The following is an 18,691-nucleotide window of genomic DNA, read 5'->3' on the forward strand; positions in this document are numbered from 1 at the left end:
CTCACGTATTACTTCCCATACCCCTTTCAATTTTTTCTTCTGTAGCTATTGAGATCCTCGCCCCCTATAAAATTTCAATCATCTGTGCTTATTCCCCTCCTGATGAATCATTTTCTACTACTGAATTTTTAAATCTTATTCCTTCCGGTTCAAATCCTTTTATCTTGTGTGGTGACTTCAATGCTTGGAGTCCCCTTTGGGGCTCTGCTTCGGCTAACTCCAAGGGACGTAGCATTGAGGATGCCTTACTAAGATCCAACTGCATTGTTTTAAATGATGGTTCCCCCACCCATTTTTCCACTCACTCTACCTTCACTAATATTGATCTTTCCATATGTTCTGCCTCCCTCTCCTCAAAAATATCCTGGTGTTGTATTGATGATCTCCTTGGCAGTGATCATTTTCCCATCCTTTCCAAAATATCTACTTCTCGCCCTCATTCATTTTTTAAGCCCAGGATTCGGTTTAAAACTGATTCGGCTGATTGGGATAGGTTTGAAGAAGCCTGTTTTTCGCATTCACGTTATTTCCCCTTTTCTTCCAATATAAATCAAGAGGCTTCTAGAATCCAAAAAATTATACGTTCTGCTTCTAACTATTCTTTTCCCCTTTCTTCTTCTAAACCAGTCAAGCTTTGCTCCTCTTTGGTGGAATAATGAGCTTTCTGCACTAAGAAATCTGAAACAGATCGCATGGCATCAATTTAAACGTTTACGTTCTAGTGCAAACTTAATAGCTTACAAAAAATCCAATGCACTTTTTCGCCATAAAGCTAAGGCTGCTAAGGTTCATTGTTTCCAAGAATTTACGAATAATATCACTTCTTCTTCGGATTCTAGAAAAATCTGGACTGATATGAAAAGACTGGCTGGTTTATCACCTTCTTCTCCTATCACTTATTTAAATACTCCTCGGGGCACTCTACTATATCCCAAAGATATAGCCTTAGAGTTTGCCACCCACTTTTCCAATATTTCTTTGGACTCCAATTTCTCTTCTGATTTTTCCTCTAGTAAACTTTCTTCTCTTTGCTCTCCTTACCTTCCTCCTTCCACCTTATCTCAATCAGCTGAATATTTAGATGCCGATATATCTGAACTTGATTTTAATTTAGCCCTCTCGTCAGTCAAGGGCAAAACTCCTGGCATTGATAAAATCTCTTACCTTATCATCAAGCACCTTCCTCCATTCCTTATATCCCGTCTAGTCAAACTTTACAATAGTATTTTTCAGTGTGGCAACTACCCTGTCCTCTGGAAGACTAGCGCGATTATTCCTATTTTAAAACCTGGTAAACCTCCTGGTGTGGTCAGCAGTTATCGTCCCATTTCCCTTCTTCCTTGCCTTGGTAAATTGATTGAAAAGATTATTGCTACTAGACTCGCCTGGTATGCTCAATCTAATAATCTCATTTCGCACAACCAAGTTGCGTTCAAGAGGGGGCAGGGTACGTTGGATGCTCTCCTGCACCTTGATCACTTTATCTCTGATACTCTGTCCCACAATAATCATGTTTCTATTCTTTCTTTAGATTTCCTAAAAGCATTTGACAGGATTGGGATTCATGTAGTGTTAAGACAGCTTAGTAGGTGGAACCCACTCTCCGTATTTTTAACTTTGTCAAATCTTTCCTATCCAACCGTAAATTAAGTGTTATCATATCCAATGTTTCATCCTCTGTTCTACCATTAGATAATGGTACCCCACAAGGGTCACCGCTCTCGGTGATTCTATTTACTATTGCATTTGATGAAATCAGTACCATTCTATCAGATTTTGTTACTATCCGGCATCAGATTTATGCTGATGATTTAATTTTATTCTCAAAAACTTCAAATTTGACTTCAGTAACAATTACTTTCTCTGAAATTTTATTGCGTCTTTCTCGTTGGTCCTCTACTTCAGGCACATCAATATCTTTTCCTAAATCGAAACTTTTTCATATTTGTAAAAAACATCAATGTACTATCCCAACGCTCACATTTGATAATACAAACATTTTGTGTACAGATAGTATTAAGTTCCTTGGTATTGTATTAGACTCTAAGTATACATTTAAGAAACATTGTCAGTATATAAGAAAAAGACTTTTGTTAATTTAAATATTATTAAATACCTCTCATGTAAGCGCTCACTCATCGGCTCGGCTTTACTGGTCAACGTCACTAAAGCCCTCATCTCATCTGTAATTAATTATGGCTTGGAAATTTATGGACATCATTCTAAGAATCATCTAAAGATGCTTGCTGCGCCCTATCATTCTTCAGTTCGTTGTTCTCTTCGAGTGTTTCCAACATCGCCAATTAAAAACATACTGACGGAAGCTGGCCTACCTTCTCTAAAAGATGCAGTGGAAGATAGCTTAAATAAGCTTTATTCAAAACTCATACTCAGCACGAACTTTACTATAAAAAAGGACTTTCAATCATCACTTTGCAGAAAGAGGTCTCCTAAAATACCGTCTTCTATTTTTAAAAGTGCTTTGTTTGCTAAAATCAATGAGTTGCCGCGTAAAATATTGCTGCCTTGCAGTAAATATATTCCACCGTGGAAAGTAAATGAATCTTCTTTCATTAGTGATCTTACTTTTCTTCGCAAATCCATCACTCCAAGCACTGTGTATAAATCTCGATTTTTGGAATTATCTGCGCACTTCAAATCTTTTGGTTGGCAGTTTATATATACTGATGGCTCCAAATCGTCGCATACATCTTTTGCTGTAGTTGATGATAACCAACAAAGAATATCGTATGGTTTATTATTTCCATTTTGTTCAATTTTTACCGCTGAAGCTACGGGTATTCTCAAAGCTGTCCAGTAAGCCCAACAAAACCTTGGTAAATTCATCATCTGTACAGATAGTCTATCGTGTTTTCAAGCTTTAAAAAACCGCAGTAACTACAATGACGTCATTATTGGCATTAGATCGCTGTTGTTTTCGTTAGCACATAGACTAAAAATAATGTGGATACCCGGTCACTCTGGAATCATTGGAAATACTTTTGCGGACTCGGTGGCTAAGGAGGTGTGCATCACTCCAACAACTACATCTGCCTTGTTTGTTAAGAGTGATATAAAACGGCTTATTATTCAACAAAGATCCACTAAATTGGCGCTTGATTGGATGAATTACAGACACCACTACTCTAGAATAAATTCAAATCGTATCAAACCATCCTTTCCGTCATCGCTTTCATCTAATTATATCATTCCATATATCAGACTTCGCATTGGCCACTCCATTATCACACACGCTCACATACTAAATGGCACTCAGATCAACCAATGCCCATTTTGTGATTCAGATTTAAATCTATTGCATCTTCTGCAACATTGTCCAGCACTTCAAACTCATAGACTGTCAAACTTCAATAATACTGATCCAATAATTTTATTGATGGATCCCTCAAGCAACAACATTTCGAAAATCTACAACTTTTTGAAAGACAGCGACCTTCTTCGACGCATATAACATAACCAGTCGGCCGATAGCCCATGATGCTAGTGCTGCGTATTTTCTTAAGTTTGTATAATAATTGTATTATTATGTAAGCTTTTATAAAATAAAAAATAAATAAATAAATAAGTTTTTGCCGGTCGAGATGTCCCGTAATAGCAGAAAATTTTGTAACAAATACTTTTGTTACGTATAACACATAGGTGGCGTATTTGCTAACAAAAGTATTTGCCACTGTATATACAGTAGATAACCTTTTCGTAGTAGCTTTCTGAGGGGTGAATAGCGGCCATCTTGGATTTTCAGAGGTAGCAACGCAGTGCTGTATATATTGAGGCAGTAAATACTTAGCAAATTTATTCTATTAAATAACAAAAACTATAAATATTGTTGCTTAATATAAAAGGAAATTATTTATTAATGACATATATTTACTAATATTTGATTTAAACGCCATAGTGTGTCATATTTCGCCCATAAAAATACCATTTACTGATAGTCAGATATTCTTTATGTAGTGAGTTCTTATTAATAAAAAGCAGCCCTGTTCTTAGATTTCTCGGTAGTGAGTTTTCTTCTGAATGTATTTGTTTTCAATTGACAGACAGAAAACATAAAACGGTTTGTATTGGTAAGTTTTTGAAATATTATTACCAATAATTTTAATTTGGAAAGAAGATATTTAGGCATTTGAAGCTGAGTTTTTAATACATCGTTCTAATTCTCATCCGTATACTATTTTTGATAATTTATTTTTGAATATTTAAGTTTTGCATTTTCCACACCATCCCAGAGGTTTGCAATAAAGCGCGTTACAGACTTTTTTTAGGTGTTCGGTTCTCCGGTAGGCCTATTTTCACCTTTTCAACTTAAAATAAAAATAATTAATCATTTACATAAAAATTTAATAAAAATATTGCACAAAATAATTTAATAATTAATAAAGATTTCCAAGCTCTCACAAAAGATGCATCCAAAATCCTACAACTCTATTAAATATATTAAAATACAGAAGCTAGCTTTTAGAAGGGGGAGGTAGTTACCTATGTGAAATGCTCAAAAATTTGATGTGCCGAAAATGAGGGCTGGCTGCCTGCCTATTAAAAATTCACCCTAAGATTTTCTAGAGGTGAGTATATGTATGTAAACAAAGGAAAGGTTTATTACTGTATATATTGAGGTATTTGCTACCCTTAACAGACCTTAAAGAAATTTTATAACAAATATATGTCATTCTGTTAACACCAACATAGCGAACAAGCTACGCATATAAGAGTAATACGATGTTCAGACCGACACTTAATCACACGATTTCGACTGTTGAGTGGTTTATCCCACTAATCTTATAAATTTATCAAGATTTCGCCATACAAAAATGACAGTTCAAAATCACTTCATCGAAGTGATTTGAAACTGATCCACGCTAAATCTCTCTGTGCGACTCTGATTTTACGGCGTCTACTTGGCAGCATTGGAAATCTATTACATTATCACTGCTGATTTAGACACTACAAAAAGGAAAAAATGTAAACAAACAAATTTTTGTTAGAGCAATGAATATAATTTCTGCTGAAAATCGATTTCCCTAATGAAAAAATGCGTCCTTTATTTCTATTATATGAAAATATTTAAAAGAATACGGCTTTTATTACAAAATACTATATGATAATGTTTTCTTTTGATAAATATTGAGCGAAGTAAATTCCTGAATGGCAAAACCGGCTGTTTTTAATTTTTTCAACGGCAGTAAGAACACTGTTGGGTTATGAAATGCTTAAATGTAATGTAATCTTTTAATTTTCGGTCTGAATATGGTATAGCTTAGAACAAGGCAGCATGCCATATTTGCAATTGGTTAGAGCGAGAAAACCATTGAACTTAATATGACGATGTTTTACTTTTTTCCTACTTTCTTAACAAAAGGAACAAATATTTCGCAATTCTGTAAGCAGTCTCTAGGCACTAATTGAGACATTTTTGGGTAAAGATTCAATTTGTGACTAGTTACTGTTCACAACACATTCTCTAGGCTTTACTCATAAAATATTGTCTCAAAGTTGTGACCTGATAGTTCGCAGGTTACAAAACTATGGAGAACTTTTATTTGACATTTTGAATAAACTGAATAGAGGTTATCATAGATATTACTCAACTGACTGTCACTTACTGAATTACAAAATCGTCTCAAGTCACAAAAATTGTATACAATTTAAGATCTCAATTTTAGAGTTTTGCGATTGTATCACAGTACAGAATTCTTCGGTTAATATTTGTTATCGACATATTTTTTTCATTCAAGCTAAAATGCATAACTAAATAATGAAAGATAAGAGCTGATGAGACTTCTTCGTTTTTAATTAAGATACTTTTGCGTCTGTCATGTACTGAATTGCAAAATCGTCTCAAGTCACAAAAATTAGCTCTAATCTAAAATCTCAATCCTAATTGCTAATAGACATTAGACTTGCAACAATATTTGGACATATGGCTTTGTATCCAACTGTCAAGAAATGTAAAAACTTCATATAAAAAACGCTTAAGAAACGGTCAAGAAACTTTCCTGCGAAAAATTTACTTGTGCTAGTACGCAGCTCTCAAGAAATCTAGTACTAATTTTTAATACTTTTTTCAGTAAAATGTGAATATGGCAAACCTGGTTTTGCGAAGAAAGGTTGGTACGCAGCTCTCAAGTAATTGCTCAAGAAAAAAAATACATTATTTCTCAAGTAATTTTGACAGCTGGTTACGCATTGTGAATGATCTACATTAGAAGAGCAAGAGAGAATAAACAAAGAAAACAAACTTTGTGCGTAATATGTATGTGTGGTTGTGTATGATAACATAAATATTTTCATTCAAGAATGATAGAATATAAGATTACGACCACGGTAGAGGAGGAGTAAGGTCACTATCAGCTGATGTTATGTAAACAAATGCACAGCTGAGAGGTGCCACTGTAGAAACGTCAAGTGTAGTCCGGGGTTGAGTTTCTATTGGAATCCAAGATGGCCGACTTTTAACAAAGTTGGCCGACTTTTAACCGGAAAATGGTTGCATTGTGTTATTTTCTTAAAATTTATGGAAAAGTTGTCCCAAAAATATTGGTTATATATAAAAGTTTAATATATTTTCAAAAGAAAATCGTTTTATTTTAATATATATTCTTAAAGATGAGAACAATATGAGCTAATACATGAAAAATTAAGTTTTTTATTTATGCCTCTTTTTAGCTGTGGTAAGTTAATAAACGTTCACCACAGAAAAATGTTACGACCAAATAAGCAACCATGCCGAATAGTGGGGTCCAGATTATACTCATTTACAGCCATATTTACATTTTTGCCATCGTAACGAAGGTTTTCGCAAGGCAATTTGTTTGAATTTATTTCATGGTTAAATGCTTTACGATGGTTCATTTAGTTATTTGAATCTGGAAGAAGTGTGCAAATTTCCCTTGAGACGATAAATAACAGATCGGGTTGGGAATTTATTCCAATAAAAGTACGGAATAACTAAACATGGCCTCGTTAATACTGCTGCGTAATGGGTCAGGTGCTGTTCCAATTTTATGGTTTAAGAGATGTAAAAGCGATACGCGATGCTGTGAAGTACTCAAATGTATTTATGAACTTAGTTGGTCGTGAATTCGAGACAAAATTTTAAATTCAATGACGTGCTTGTGGAAGGTGCACGTCGCATTGATAGGTAAGCTAAAATTAAACTTTATTTCAAAAGATTTACCATGTAATTTTTTTTTTGTTTTATAGAATCAGCAAAGAAGCTGGTGTAGAACGTTTGATTATTTGTCTGCTTTAAACGCTAGTCCCAAACCAAAGAGCTTTGTGTTTTAGGGTGGAAGTAACTTTTTGAAGAGCAAATACTCCGGTGAGCACATTCGGATGTTGTACAAGCTATTGTCAATTGCGCTTAGGACCCCTATACTGCTGGTCAGGTTTATAAAGCTGTTGGGTAGGTTTTGAGCAAAATTGAATTTACATACTTTCTAATATGCTAAACACCCACCTTGCAGACCAAAGCGTTACCAGTTGAGCGAATTAATTGACTGGTTTCATCGTGTTATGCGCAAAAATCCTATCCTACCTTCTTATTGAAAGCCAAGTTCACTGACAACCTATTGGTGAGCTACATACGGAACGTATCGATCGTGAATGTATTACCGATGTCGTTCCCTCCGATATACCGTGGTTGAAGAATTTGGGTGTACAATTGACCTCCATGGAAGAGCAAGTACCATGGGAATTGTGACCATATCGTGCTGCGCAATATTATGATGCCGAATTGGGAGAGTGGGGGGAATCAGCTCCACCAAAACCGATAGAACATCGGGAAGAACTACGCAAATTATAAACAACACTCATCAAATGAAAGTTGGCAGCGTTGGTGACCAAGCAGCGATTTGAAAAAGAAACATTTGCATCTAGTGAATTATGGTCGATTATGAATGATGTGGAAGTTGATATTTAAACTTAAAAAAAAAACAAATAAATGTAATTTGGCTAATAATGAACCGCTATTAAAAATTAAGGAATTTGAGTTGTATTTTTAATTGGGCCATCGATTTGAATAATTTCAAAGGGAATATATTTCGAACAATCATTTATTTTTTTAAATACTATGCCAGTATTGCTACTGAGCATGGCAAAATAGTGTTGCGTAAGCTAATTTAAACTACTTTTTACTACTATATAGATATTGCAAATTCAAAAAATAATTTCTTTAAGAATACTTTTTATTTAAAAACTTAGCTTAGAACTAAAAAATAATGTGGTAAATCTGTTAGGATAATCAAACACTCCATTTGGGAACGAGTAGGATTCCTGATCGCCGGCATATACTTAGCTAAATTCTGACATATAAAACGTGTGTGTAGTTTGTGATTACAAAAATGTATACATAAAATTCAGAAAACATGGCTATTATATATATGGCTATTATATAATATATAGCATATTTATTTATATCAAGAAAATATAATTAAATATTTTGATAACAGCATTAAACTTCATTCTATAACAAATATTTAAAATAGAATTTATACATGTACAAATATAGTACTATAAATTTATAATTTTATATTATAGCATTTTCGCTTTCTGCAACCCGTTTTGACCTCTCGCCACCCTTATTCACCAGAGGTGGCCATGATAGTTTATTGTGAACGTACACTTGAGGGGTAGGTTAAGGACTGTGAATGGCTCTTTTTTCTATGGTGAATGGGACTTTCCTTACTCCTCTATACCATGATTACGACGACCGCCATTGCGAAACACAAGAGTGAAAAACTGTCAAATGGCTTGCAAATTGTAAACAGAAAAGTAAACACTTTTGTAAATTCGCAAAATATTATTAATTCTTTCGATTTTAATGAAAAGTTTTAGTGAAGCGATTGAATATTGTTGAGTGAAAAGATTTGAATCATTTCTAAAGAATTATATCGACCTATTGATAATAAAATTGTCTATTAAGTTGTGATTTAAATGGAGAAAACGTTTCTTGTGTTGTATTTAAATATATACATATATTATAAGTTCAGATGTATGTGATGTATCAGATAAATTGCCTGAGGAGTTCATAATATCTTCATCTCTAAAGTGATCTCTGCATATTAAAGAGGATTTAGTATTAAATATATCATTTCTTTTGCAAAATAACACCCATTTTTTGGCAACTTTTAAATCGGCCGGAAAACTGAAAAAACTCGTTTTCGATCCTTTAATTGCATAATAATTATTAAAACAAGCCACTGCACATTTCATTTTAAAAAATTAATATATTTATGCTTAGAAATTTAAATAAATACAACAGTACACTTTCACAGGTTTTCTTCATTTGAACAATTTCCACACATGCTACTCTATTTATTGTGGATGTGCCTAAAACTACTTATGTCTTTTCTCGCAACAATATTCTAAACATTCCACTGAAATTTTTCCTGCAAAGACGAATGAATTAATAGGGGTATTCTCTTGCTCTTGCAAGATTGCAGATTGCAAAAATTCTATACCGAAATATACAAGAGCACGAGGGCACCCATTGCAGAATCTAGTGATATGTGAACTGCTGATTCGGTGAATTTATTGTGAATGACTATTATGCAAAACTTTTGTGAATGGTTATTGTGCATGACTCGTTTAACGAATATTGTGATTTAAAAAATAACAAAACAAAACAAATTGCGAAAGATTAACGAATCTAATTTTTAAAAATGCCACAAACTTCTGAGAAACAAAAACTTGTTAATTTTATAATTGAAGAAGCTGCTTCTAATATATTACTACATTTGGATGGTAATTGTTTATTTCACTTTTTTAAGCTTTAAAAAATAAAAAATTTGAACTTTTTAGACGACAATAGCTATTAGAAAACTATGGATGAATTGGATGAAAGTCTTACAATTATCTTATCGAACCATCGCGGAAATTATCAAAATGTGCCTAAGTGTTTGGAATGGAGGACTAATGTTCTTGACTATTTAGACGAAGGACGTTACCAACAAATGCAACGAGTCTCAAGAGATCAATTTGCGTTGCTATTGTCCTTGATCAAAGATAGTGCACAGTTTAACAACGCTCAATCCATTAGGCAACTTTCAGTAGAAATGCAGTTAGCTATAACTTTATATCGTTTGGGTTCATCGGGTGAAAGTGCGGCGATTCGGAAAATAGCTACACTGTTCGGTGTAGGAGATGGTGAAACGCTTTACAAGATTACAAAGAGAGTATTTTCGTCAATTTTGGAGTTAAAATCTAGATATATCACTTGGCCTGATACCAATGAAAGACAAAATATCGTTAAAACAACGTACAATGAGCTGCCGCATTGCATAGGGTATATTGATGGTACTGAATTGAAACTTGCAGAAGCACCAGTGTTTAACCATTCGGCTTATTTTTCAAAAAGCCGAATCTATTCCATAAAGGCACAAGTTGTATGCGATTAACAGTTAAGGATTCGGCCTGTAGTAGCGGGACACTTTGGTAGTGTACACTATGCTCGCATGTTTCGTACTAGTGCTCTCTCCACTCAGGAAGGCTCACTTTTTTCTTCTTCTCAATGGCTAGCAGGAGATTCTGCTTATCCATTGCTGACCACTCTTATCACGCCATTTCGAACAAATTAACAACAAATGGACTATTCAAAGCGTAAAGCATTCAACTTGCGTCATAGCAGATATCGCGTGAGGATTGAACATTGCTTTGGGATCTAAAAGAACGCTTTGGCAGCCTCAAAGAATTAAAAACACGTATTCAAGACGAACAAAGTCATATTATATGTTCTTACTGGATTATTGTTTGCTGTATATTGCATAACATCTTCCGAGCTGCGAACGATATTGAATACGTAGACAATATAGTTGTCGATAACGACGAAGAATCAGATGAATTTCCTTCACATGAAAATGGCCGCCGAATAACTGAGACAAAAGCCAAGCGCATATTTTTGTACACAATAATGTTTGGTGATCAATAAAACGTTAATTAGTAATTTAATTTTATACTACTGGTATTAGGTATACCAACTTTTTTTTTGATATAACTATTTATATAAGTTCATACTTACGAAACCTAAAGAAATAATCTAACTGCCATGAATAATCATAAATAAATACAAATGTTATTTAGTATATTTAATTGTTTTTATTTTCATATTTTTTTTCAATTTCAAACATAGCCACTCTTTCTTTCATTTCTAATTCTAACATTTTGAATTTTTTCTCAGTTTCTATTTTTTTCAACTCTATGTGTAATTTTTTTGACTCAATGTCTAACTTTTTTTTTGAATTTTCTTTTCCTCCTCGAATTTATACTTATCGAACTCCAGTTTTTTCGCTTCCATAGCAATTTTTTCTGCTTGGATAGCCGCCAATTGTCCAACGGATGATTTCGGAGGACGAATTGACCGTTGGCATGTTGACACCGGTGTGGAGATCGGTGCGATCGGAGATGCGGCATTTGATGGCGCAGCAGGTACACATTCTTCCAAGAATTCTGCTTCGAATTCTGGTGCAGGACTAACTGGACATAACTGAGGCGAAGGAAGGTTGCTTTCCACCAGTAACGGTTGCGTGACCGGCAACCGCTTTTCAAATATTTCCCTCAGCTGGTCGTAGTATGGACACATTTTAGCAATTTTTGCTGAAATTAGTAAAAAAATGTTTTATTTACAGTAAATTTAAAATATCTGTATAATACTAACCTTCGATGGTTCTGCCGTCAGCTTCATCTTGTAGTCCTGCACCAGTTGACGCGAGCCAGTCATTGGCTTTACGGTACTGCGTCTTCAAATGCCGGACCTTCCACCGCACCAGATCCCATGAGACATCCAACTTACCTCAAATTCCGCCTCTTCCATTAAAAACTCTATTATAGAGTGCACCTCACTCTCCTTCCACTTCTTGTTTGGCTGCTGCCTTTTAGTCTTCGCTGGTGGCGCAACTTCGCTATTCATATTTGTGGAAAACTGTAAAAATTCTTTAGAAATTAAAAAGAAATTTTAAAATCTATTTAAAACTTACCTTTCTCAACAATTTAACGACGTAGTATGTCTTTATGTAAAATGGCAGCTACAACAGGGTTGCAATTATATTTTTGCGTGACATTGCACGCAAATATACATAGGTTTTGGTCTGATATATTTTACAGCCCTTGCAGATATTTTACAGCGTGTGTTTGTTGTTGTGCCGTTGTAAATCTGCAATTCTTGCACCCTGCACCGGGTTTTGCAAGAGCAAGAGAATACCCCTAATATTATTTTGGGAATTTCCAAAAGTGTTTACTTTTCTGTTTACAATTTGTATGCATTTCTATGCTTGTTCTTCTCGACGCAAAACTGTTACGTCACGAAATTGTTGAATAATGTATATGTTTTTGTAAGAATTGTCAAGAGCTAAACCGAAAAAAAACTAACTGTAAACTACCCTGCAAGACGGAGGTAACAGATTGCATAAACACATTGAAACATTTTCAGCTGTTCACTAACACTGTTACATTTTCTGGAATTTTCAATTGAATGGGAGAATACGTAAGTAAGATAGAGAAAAACTATCGACATTCTAAACATATTGTAATATTAACTTGCTAGAATAGGAGAGACGAATGCCCAATTTTTCAAGAAGAAGAAAACGAAAAGCGCAGTTTATTTTGGATTTTAAAGAGGTAAGTTCGTTACTTGATAATTTGATACTTTATAATTAATTTATATTATTTATATATACATATGTATATTATTAATTTCTTTTGTATAGTGAAACTAAAAGGCTTAACTAGGAGAAAAAGGTAAGCATTGTGAATTGAATGTTGTGTGTATAATTAAAAATTTTAATATTACAGAAAACATTTGGAGGATTCAAGTATATTGGGTACAACAAACAAATAAGAGAGTAAGTTTTAAATTAGTAAAGCTAAATAGCGCATATTTATTTCAAATAGTTGCTATAGATTATGCATTTTTGTGAAATATGTAATTTGTACTTTATATCTACATATATATGTATGTATATACATACATACATGTGTAAATGTAAAAAATTTAAAATCTAAATTGAAACGAGTTGTGCGGTTACAATTATAATTGTGCCGACTTTAGAATACCGTCCCACGATTTCGGGAATAAAATGGGTATTGTCGGATTGAGGAGGTTTTTCAGAATTAGTGAAGTGCTAGTGAACATAAAAAGCGAAATATATGTAAGTGTAAAATTAATTTACACCAGAAAACTTCTTGATCATTTCATAAGCGATTTTTTATATGAAGTTTTTGCTTTTTTTGAGAGCTGGAAGCCCACCTTTAAACGCAAATATCTCGAATATTTAAATTCTTGAACTGGATAACCTCCTCCATAATTAAAAATGTTCATTTGTTCGTCCAAGATATCTGTTCGCATGCAGAATATCTAAAATTGTTTAAAATAAAAACAACATTAGTGTTCATCATAAACATACATATACGCATTTCTGCTCCTAAGCAGGATTTTAAAAATTAAATTAAAATTAAACTTTTTCAAGCTTCAAGCAAATGAGGAGTGTCTTTTCAAAAAAGGATATTTACATTTTAATTTTTTTAAACTATTTATATAGTCTTTTCTTTAGTGCTGAAATACACAACTTCTTTACTTGGATGTTGATCTCAAAAAGATATGTCGCAAGTAAAAAAGGGTTAAATTATGTGTCCTAAACAGAAATACTATTTTTCGGTAAATCAGTAAATATTTCCCTTATAATGTTTTCTCATTTTACAAAAATTAATTAAGAAATAGATATTCTCTTTTAAAAAGACACTTCTCAACTATATTTTCCTCCTGTAATATACTATTTGTAAGTATTTACAAATCAAAAATCTTTATCAAAGTAATATTTGTTGCTATATTGTATTTTTTAATTAAACGACCACTTAATATTTTTAATTTTATATAATAATTATATAATATTTTTTTTTTTAGTTTTCGACGTGGATCCTATCAATCAGTTAAGTTTTAGTTTTAAGTAATGAATAAGAAAACCTTTTCAAACCTCTTTGCGCTCCTCCAGCAGAACCATCAGAAATTGTGGTACCGTCACCATCGTCTGGCGGCCATGCAGGTATAATGTATTAATATATAAATATATTAGTATTTGTTTTATAAAAATACATTTATGTTTTTCAGATATAATCCAGAAGCTGAATGCTATTGAGACCCGTCTCACTGCCATTGAGAAGTCCCTAACAGACAAAGTAAGTAACGCAGTATTACAGTACCAAATTAAAACAGAAGCTAATTTTTATATTTTAATTTTCTAGATGCCAGTGAAGGCCGAGGTGCAGGCGCAAAGTAAATTATTGCGCAAATGCCGCGTCATAGCGGCAAAGACGCACCATTCAATTAGCCGCATCACCGGTGATTTGGAGGACGAGCATTACGTGGAGCTCGCTTCGAAACTGCCCATGTCATCGGAAGAGCACGTGCGCTTCGTGGAAGACAAACTTTCCCAAAAGGAAAGCACGGATGCTATGGTAAATATTTCGTTTTTAAATATTATGCGATTGTAATATAATTTACTGTAATTTTTTTTTACAGATGCGGCTAATATTGAAATCAAAGGGCGCAAAAGGCAGTGTGGACGGCGTACTTCGTGGTTTGTTTTAAGACGATGTAACCATTATTTCCTGACAAGGATAAAAGCAGTATATGTGGGGAGCTCCGGAGATTTGTGGCCTTAAGCCACAATCGTTTTAAACAGAAGAAACATAAACTAAGGGCTAAACTAATATAAGTTTTATTATTATTACTTATATATATTAGTTTTAAGTTGTAAATATTAGTTTTAAGTTGTACATATTAGTTTTAAGTTGTATATATTAGTTCTAAGTTGAAGTGTCTAATTTTACTTTTAAAAATATGAATTTTTACAATTATAATTTTTATACTCAAATAACTTGTATATAATTTTTCTGCCGAATGCAATAATAATAGGCATATTATTAATTTAATTAATATCTGATTTTGATTTTATTATTAAATAAAGCAAAATAATTAAAAAAAATGACTTTTATTTAAAATAATTGAATTTGCTAGAAGTAACAAATGGGTAACAGAAATGCTTGTTCCTGCTAACATGATTACATGTTAAAGGTAACAAACTGATAACCAAAATAATAACACTAACAGATATTCGGGTAACAAATACTTTTTGTTATCAATAACACATAGGTAAGCTTTGCGCTAACGATAGAAATTGTTACCCGTAACATACTGTGAAGAGATTTGCTAACAAATGTATGTATTCTTTTAGAACAAGGCAGCATGCGATATTTGCCATTGGTTAGAGCGAGATAACCATTGAACATTAAATAGCTATGTGTTACTTTTTTCCCACTCTCTGAACAAAAGTAACAAATATTTTAACGAATGCAAAAGTGAACAATAACAACTCGTTTACACGTTTGCTAACAACTACCCGTCTTGCAGGGTAGTGTCGTAATCTTGTATTCTATCATTCTTGATGGCAAGTCTCCATGGGCTAGCAATACAGATTTTAAGCAATTTTAAATTGCCTGTGGAAATTGACTGTTACTGTTCAGTGTCTTCAGTGTTTCGTCATAAAGTTGACTGAATATAATTTGTAAAAGGTTTTTGCTTCTACATAAATCCTAATAAAATTTTTAAACATATGCTTTGGAGTATTAAAAAATATATTATTAAAGGTGCAGTACAGTAACAAGAAAATTTATTGCGAAATATATTTAGGTTCTGTGCTTAAAATAATTTTCTAAGTGTTGTTGCATGGCCCCGCCTGAGTTCTGGTAAGTACAAAATGGTGGACGAATCTAAGATGAGTATATATGTATGTATGTATGTATACACATGTTATTTTTAACATGCATCTTAAAATAAATCTGTTTGTTATTATGTGTTTTCAGGTGAAAATTTTCAACGTAAGGTAAGTTTTGTTAAACATAGAGAGCTAAAAGAAGGAACTGTTTACATCGAGGACCTTAGTGTTATTCTGCGGCCTGCCAGCAGAAAAAAAATTATTTTTGCGACTGTAATATGTCGGACGCTGTAGCTGCACCACTAATACCTCAACTGCAAGAGATGCAGCAACAACAACAACATAATGGCGTTAATACTAATGCTTCGAATCCTCAACAATGGTATTCCAATCCTTGGTATGCTAATCAACAATACCAACAACAATATAGTCAATATTATCAATACTACATGCGATATGGATTACAACAGCAGCAGTCTCAACAAAACAGTAATGCACCACCTGGCTTTAGTAATTTGGTAAGTCAACATACCGATAAAAGTTTGCCACCATTACCATCTGGTCCACCGCCTCCACCGCCAATAACCCCTGGTAACAATCAGTTGCAAGGTAATCAAAAGGGTTTTGGTGGAATACGATTCAACTTGAATCAACAGAAGCGTTTAGCGAATGCTCCAAACCCGTTACAAAATTCAAATTCCCCGATGAATACTTCAACTTTCCAAAATAATGCGGGTAACACCGGTATGAATGCTACAACCATGAACAACATAATTGGCAGCGGTAAAAAAAAACGTAAACGTAATAAGAAACAGAATCCACTACAACAACAGCAGCAGGCTGCTTTCGATGCTCATTTTGAAAATTTGAATACGAGTCAACAAATGATCGGAAACTTCGTTAACACATCTTTACCACCACCTACAATCCCTCCTCCTATATCTGCAGATTTATCGAAACCGCCTCCTCCAATCATGCCGTATAATAATTTCAATGTGAATAGTGCTATTGATGTTAATAAATCGGGCGAAACAAAATCTCTTACTAACCATGTCAGTTCTGTTGAAGCACCGAATAAGAAAATAAGTCTATTTAATAATCCAAATGATGCTTGGCCAGAGTCTTTAAACAGTTATGTAGCTCGTTGCTATGCTAAATGTGCTACCGATTTGGATAAGGACCAAGTTGATATATGTTTGAAAGGAAAAATTATGGCAGCTGCTAATCGTAATGAGCTTTGGACTCGCGATTGGGACAATGAGCCAGTACCGAGTGTTCACAGTGAAAGAAACAATATCCAAATGCAGCTGTACAATCAGAAAAATAAGCAACAACAGTCACAGGAACAAATAAAAGACACACAGAATTATAAACAGCAACACAATCAAAGTTGCCAGAAACAATCAACACAACAAAAGAATTTAAAAGGTATATCACGTAGCTTAAACGCTCGTCTAGGTCAACGGAACTCGTTTGGTGGTGACAAGAGGACATCAAGGGATTCTAGGAGTCGTTCACGGTAAGATATTACTAGGACCTTTGTTATTGGAACATAGTACTCAAACTTTTATTACTCTTTTAGCTCTCCACATTCAAATAAATATCGCAAGCGAAGTACTCGTTCACGTTCGTGTAGTCCCATATCAAGTCCGCGCCGAAAAAGCTGTCGCAGTTCTAGTTCGGAATCTTCTGACCGGCGATCTTCCGATAATTTCATTCCTTTTAATCCCTCTAGTAAAAAGACACAAAAAGCTAATAGCTCGAAAAGAAGCAAACATGTTAAAGGCGCCAATTCTAAATCTAAATTACCCTTTTATTCGTCCTCTATCGGTGGGGCGGTTGATGATGACACCACTCGTTTGCAACAGCGCGCAGCACGTTTTTCTCAAGGATCGAAAAAATCGGTTATCTCGGTAGCAAGTTCCCCTTTCGTTGTTTCGAAGCAACAAAAGCAAAAAAAATTGGTAAATAGTTTGGGCGGGCGTATGTATATGGATATTGAATCGACGGGTGGTTTTGAAACAGGTTTGGATTTATTCGATTTACATATAGTAGGTACATGTAGGGACTTGGAAAAGTCATTTCTTCGACTAACCAAGGCGCCGTTACCATCGGAAGTGCGGCCCATTGAGGTGTTGGCGCATTCGCTGCAAAATGTGAAACAAAAATGGAGGGACAATCAGGATTATTATTATGCATGTGATCAGCTTAAATCTATACGTCAAGATTTGACAGTAAGTGTTTCCTATGTAGAAAGTGCCATTATTCGAGTCCTACAAAAATGTTAATTTTCCAGGTACAAGGTATTCGTGATAAGTTCACAGTAGAAGTATATGAAACACATGCACGTATTGCAATGGAAAAAGGTGATCATGAAGAGTTCAATCAATGTCAGACACAATTAAAAATGCTTTATACGGAAGTGGGAGCTAGTGTGAATTCATTGGAATTTACAGCATATCGTATATTGTACTATATATTTACAAAAAATACCTTGGGTAAGATCATGTAAATTAAAGACTGCATATTTTTAATTGTTTTTCTTTAATTATTTTATAATTAGACACAACTACTGTTCTACGCTCAATAAAACAAACCCAACGTGATAATCCAGCTATTGCTCATGCCCTAGCCTTTCGGTCGGCTTGGGCTCTGGGCAACTACTGCAAGTTATTCCAACTTTACAAGGCCGCGCCTCTGATGGCGGGACATTTAATTGACTGGTTTATCGATAGAGAACGCAAGTGTGCATTACGCACTATTATTAAAGCGTATGTAAAAATTTCACTGTTTCATAAACGTCATAATAATTTTAATATTTTCGCAGTTACCGACCATCTATTGGCATTGACTATGTTTCGAATTTACTTGCTTTTGGAAGTAAAGAAAAATGCAAAGAGTGGTTAGAGACATTCGGCATGCCAATGATTGGTACTGAAAGTGATCATATTGATTGCAAAGTAGCA

The 18,691-nt window shown here is 34.0% G+C and overlaps 2 protein-coding genes and 1 pseudogene across 2 annotated transcripts in view; all 3 read left to right on the forward strand.

Moving 5' to 3' along the window:
* The first annotated feature begins 6,863 nt into the window (after positions 1-6,863).
* LOC120768569 lies at positions 6,864-7,993 on the forward strand (annotated as a pseudogene).
* A 1,690-nt stretch (positions 7,994-9,683) lies between these two features.
* Positions 9,684-14,878, forward strand: LOC120767821. Its single transcript, XM_040094104.1, is given in 9 exon segments — positions 9,684-9,765; positions 11,317-11,445; positions 12,745-12,857; positions 13,916-13,940; positions 14,007-14,054; positions 14,120-14,187; positions 14,254-14,466; positions 14,531-14,607; positions 14,609-14,878. Coding segments are annotated over 9 exon segments (873 nt in total). The 3' UTR covers positions 14,727-14,878.
* Positions 14,879-15,541: 663 nt separating this feature from the next.
* Positions 15,542-18,691, forward strand: part of LOC120767824 (leukocyte receptor cluster member 8 homolog) — a 4,470-nt gene continuing 1,320 nt past the window's right edge. Inside the window, exons 1-6 of the mRNA XM_040094109.1 lie at positions 15,542-15,756; positions 15,874-17,244; positions 17,308-17,959; positions 18,022-18,223; positions 18,289-18,496; positions 18,553-18,685. Coding sequence (XP_039950043.1) covers positions 16,004-17,244; positions 17,308-17,959; positions 18,022-18,223; positions 18,289-18,496; positions 18,553-18,685 — 2,436 coding nt within the window. The 5' untranslated portion in view covers positions 15,542-15,756; positions 15,874-16,003. The remainder of the gene's footprint in view (positions 15,757-15,873; positions 17,245-17,307; positions 17,960-18,021; positions 18,224-18,288; positions 18,497-18,552; positions 18,686-18,691) is intronic.

The sequence above is a fragment of the Bactrocera tryoni genome, chromosome 2 (genome assembly GCF_016617805.1).
Source record: "Bactrocera tryoni isolate S06 chromosome 2, CSIRO_BtryS06_freeze2, whole genome shotgun sequence".
Classification (NCBI taxonomy): Eukaryota; Metazoa; Arthropoda; class Insecta; order Diptera; family Tephritidae; genus Bactrocera; species Bactrocera tryoni.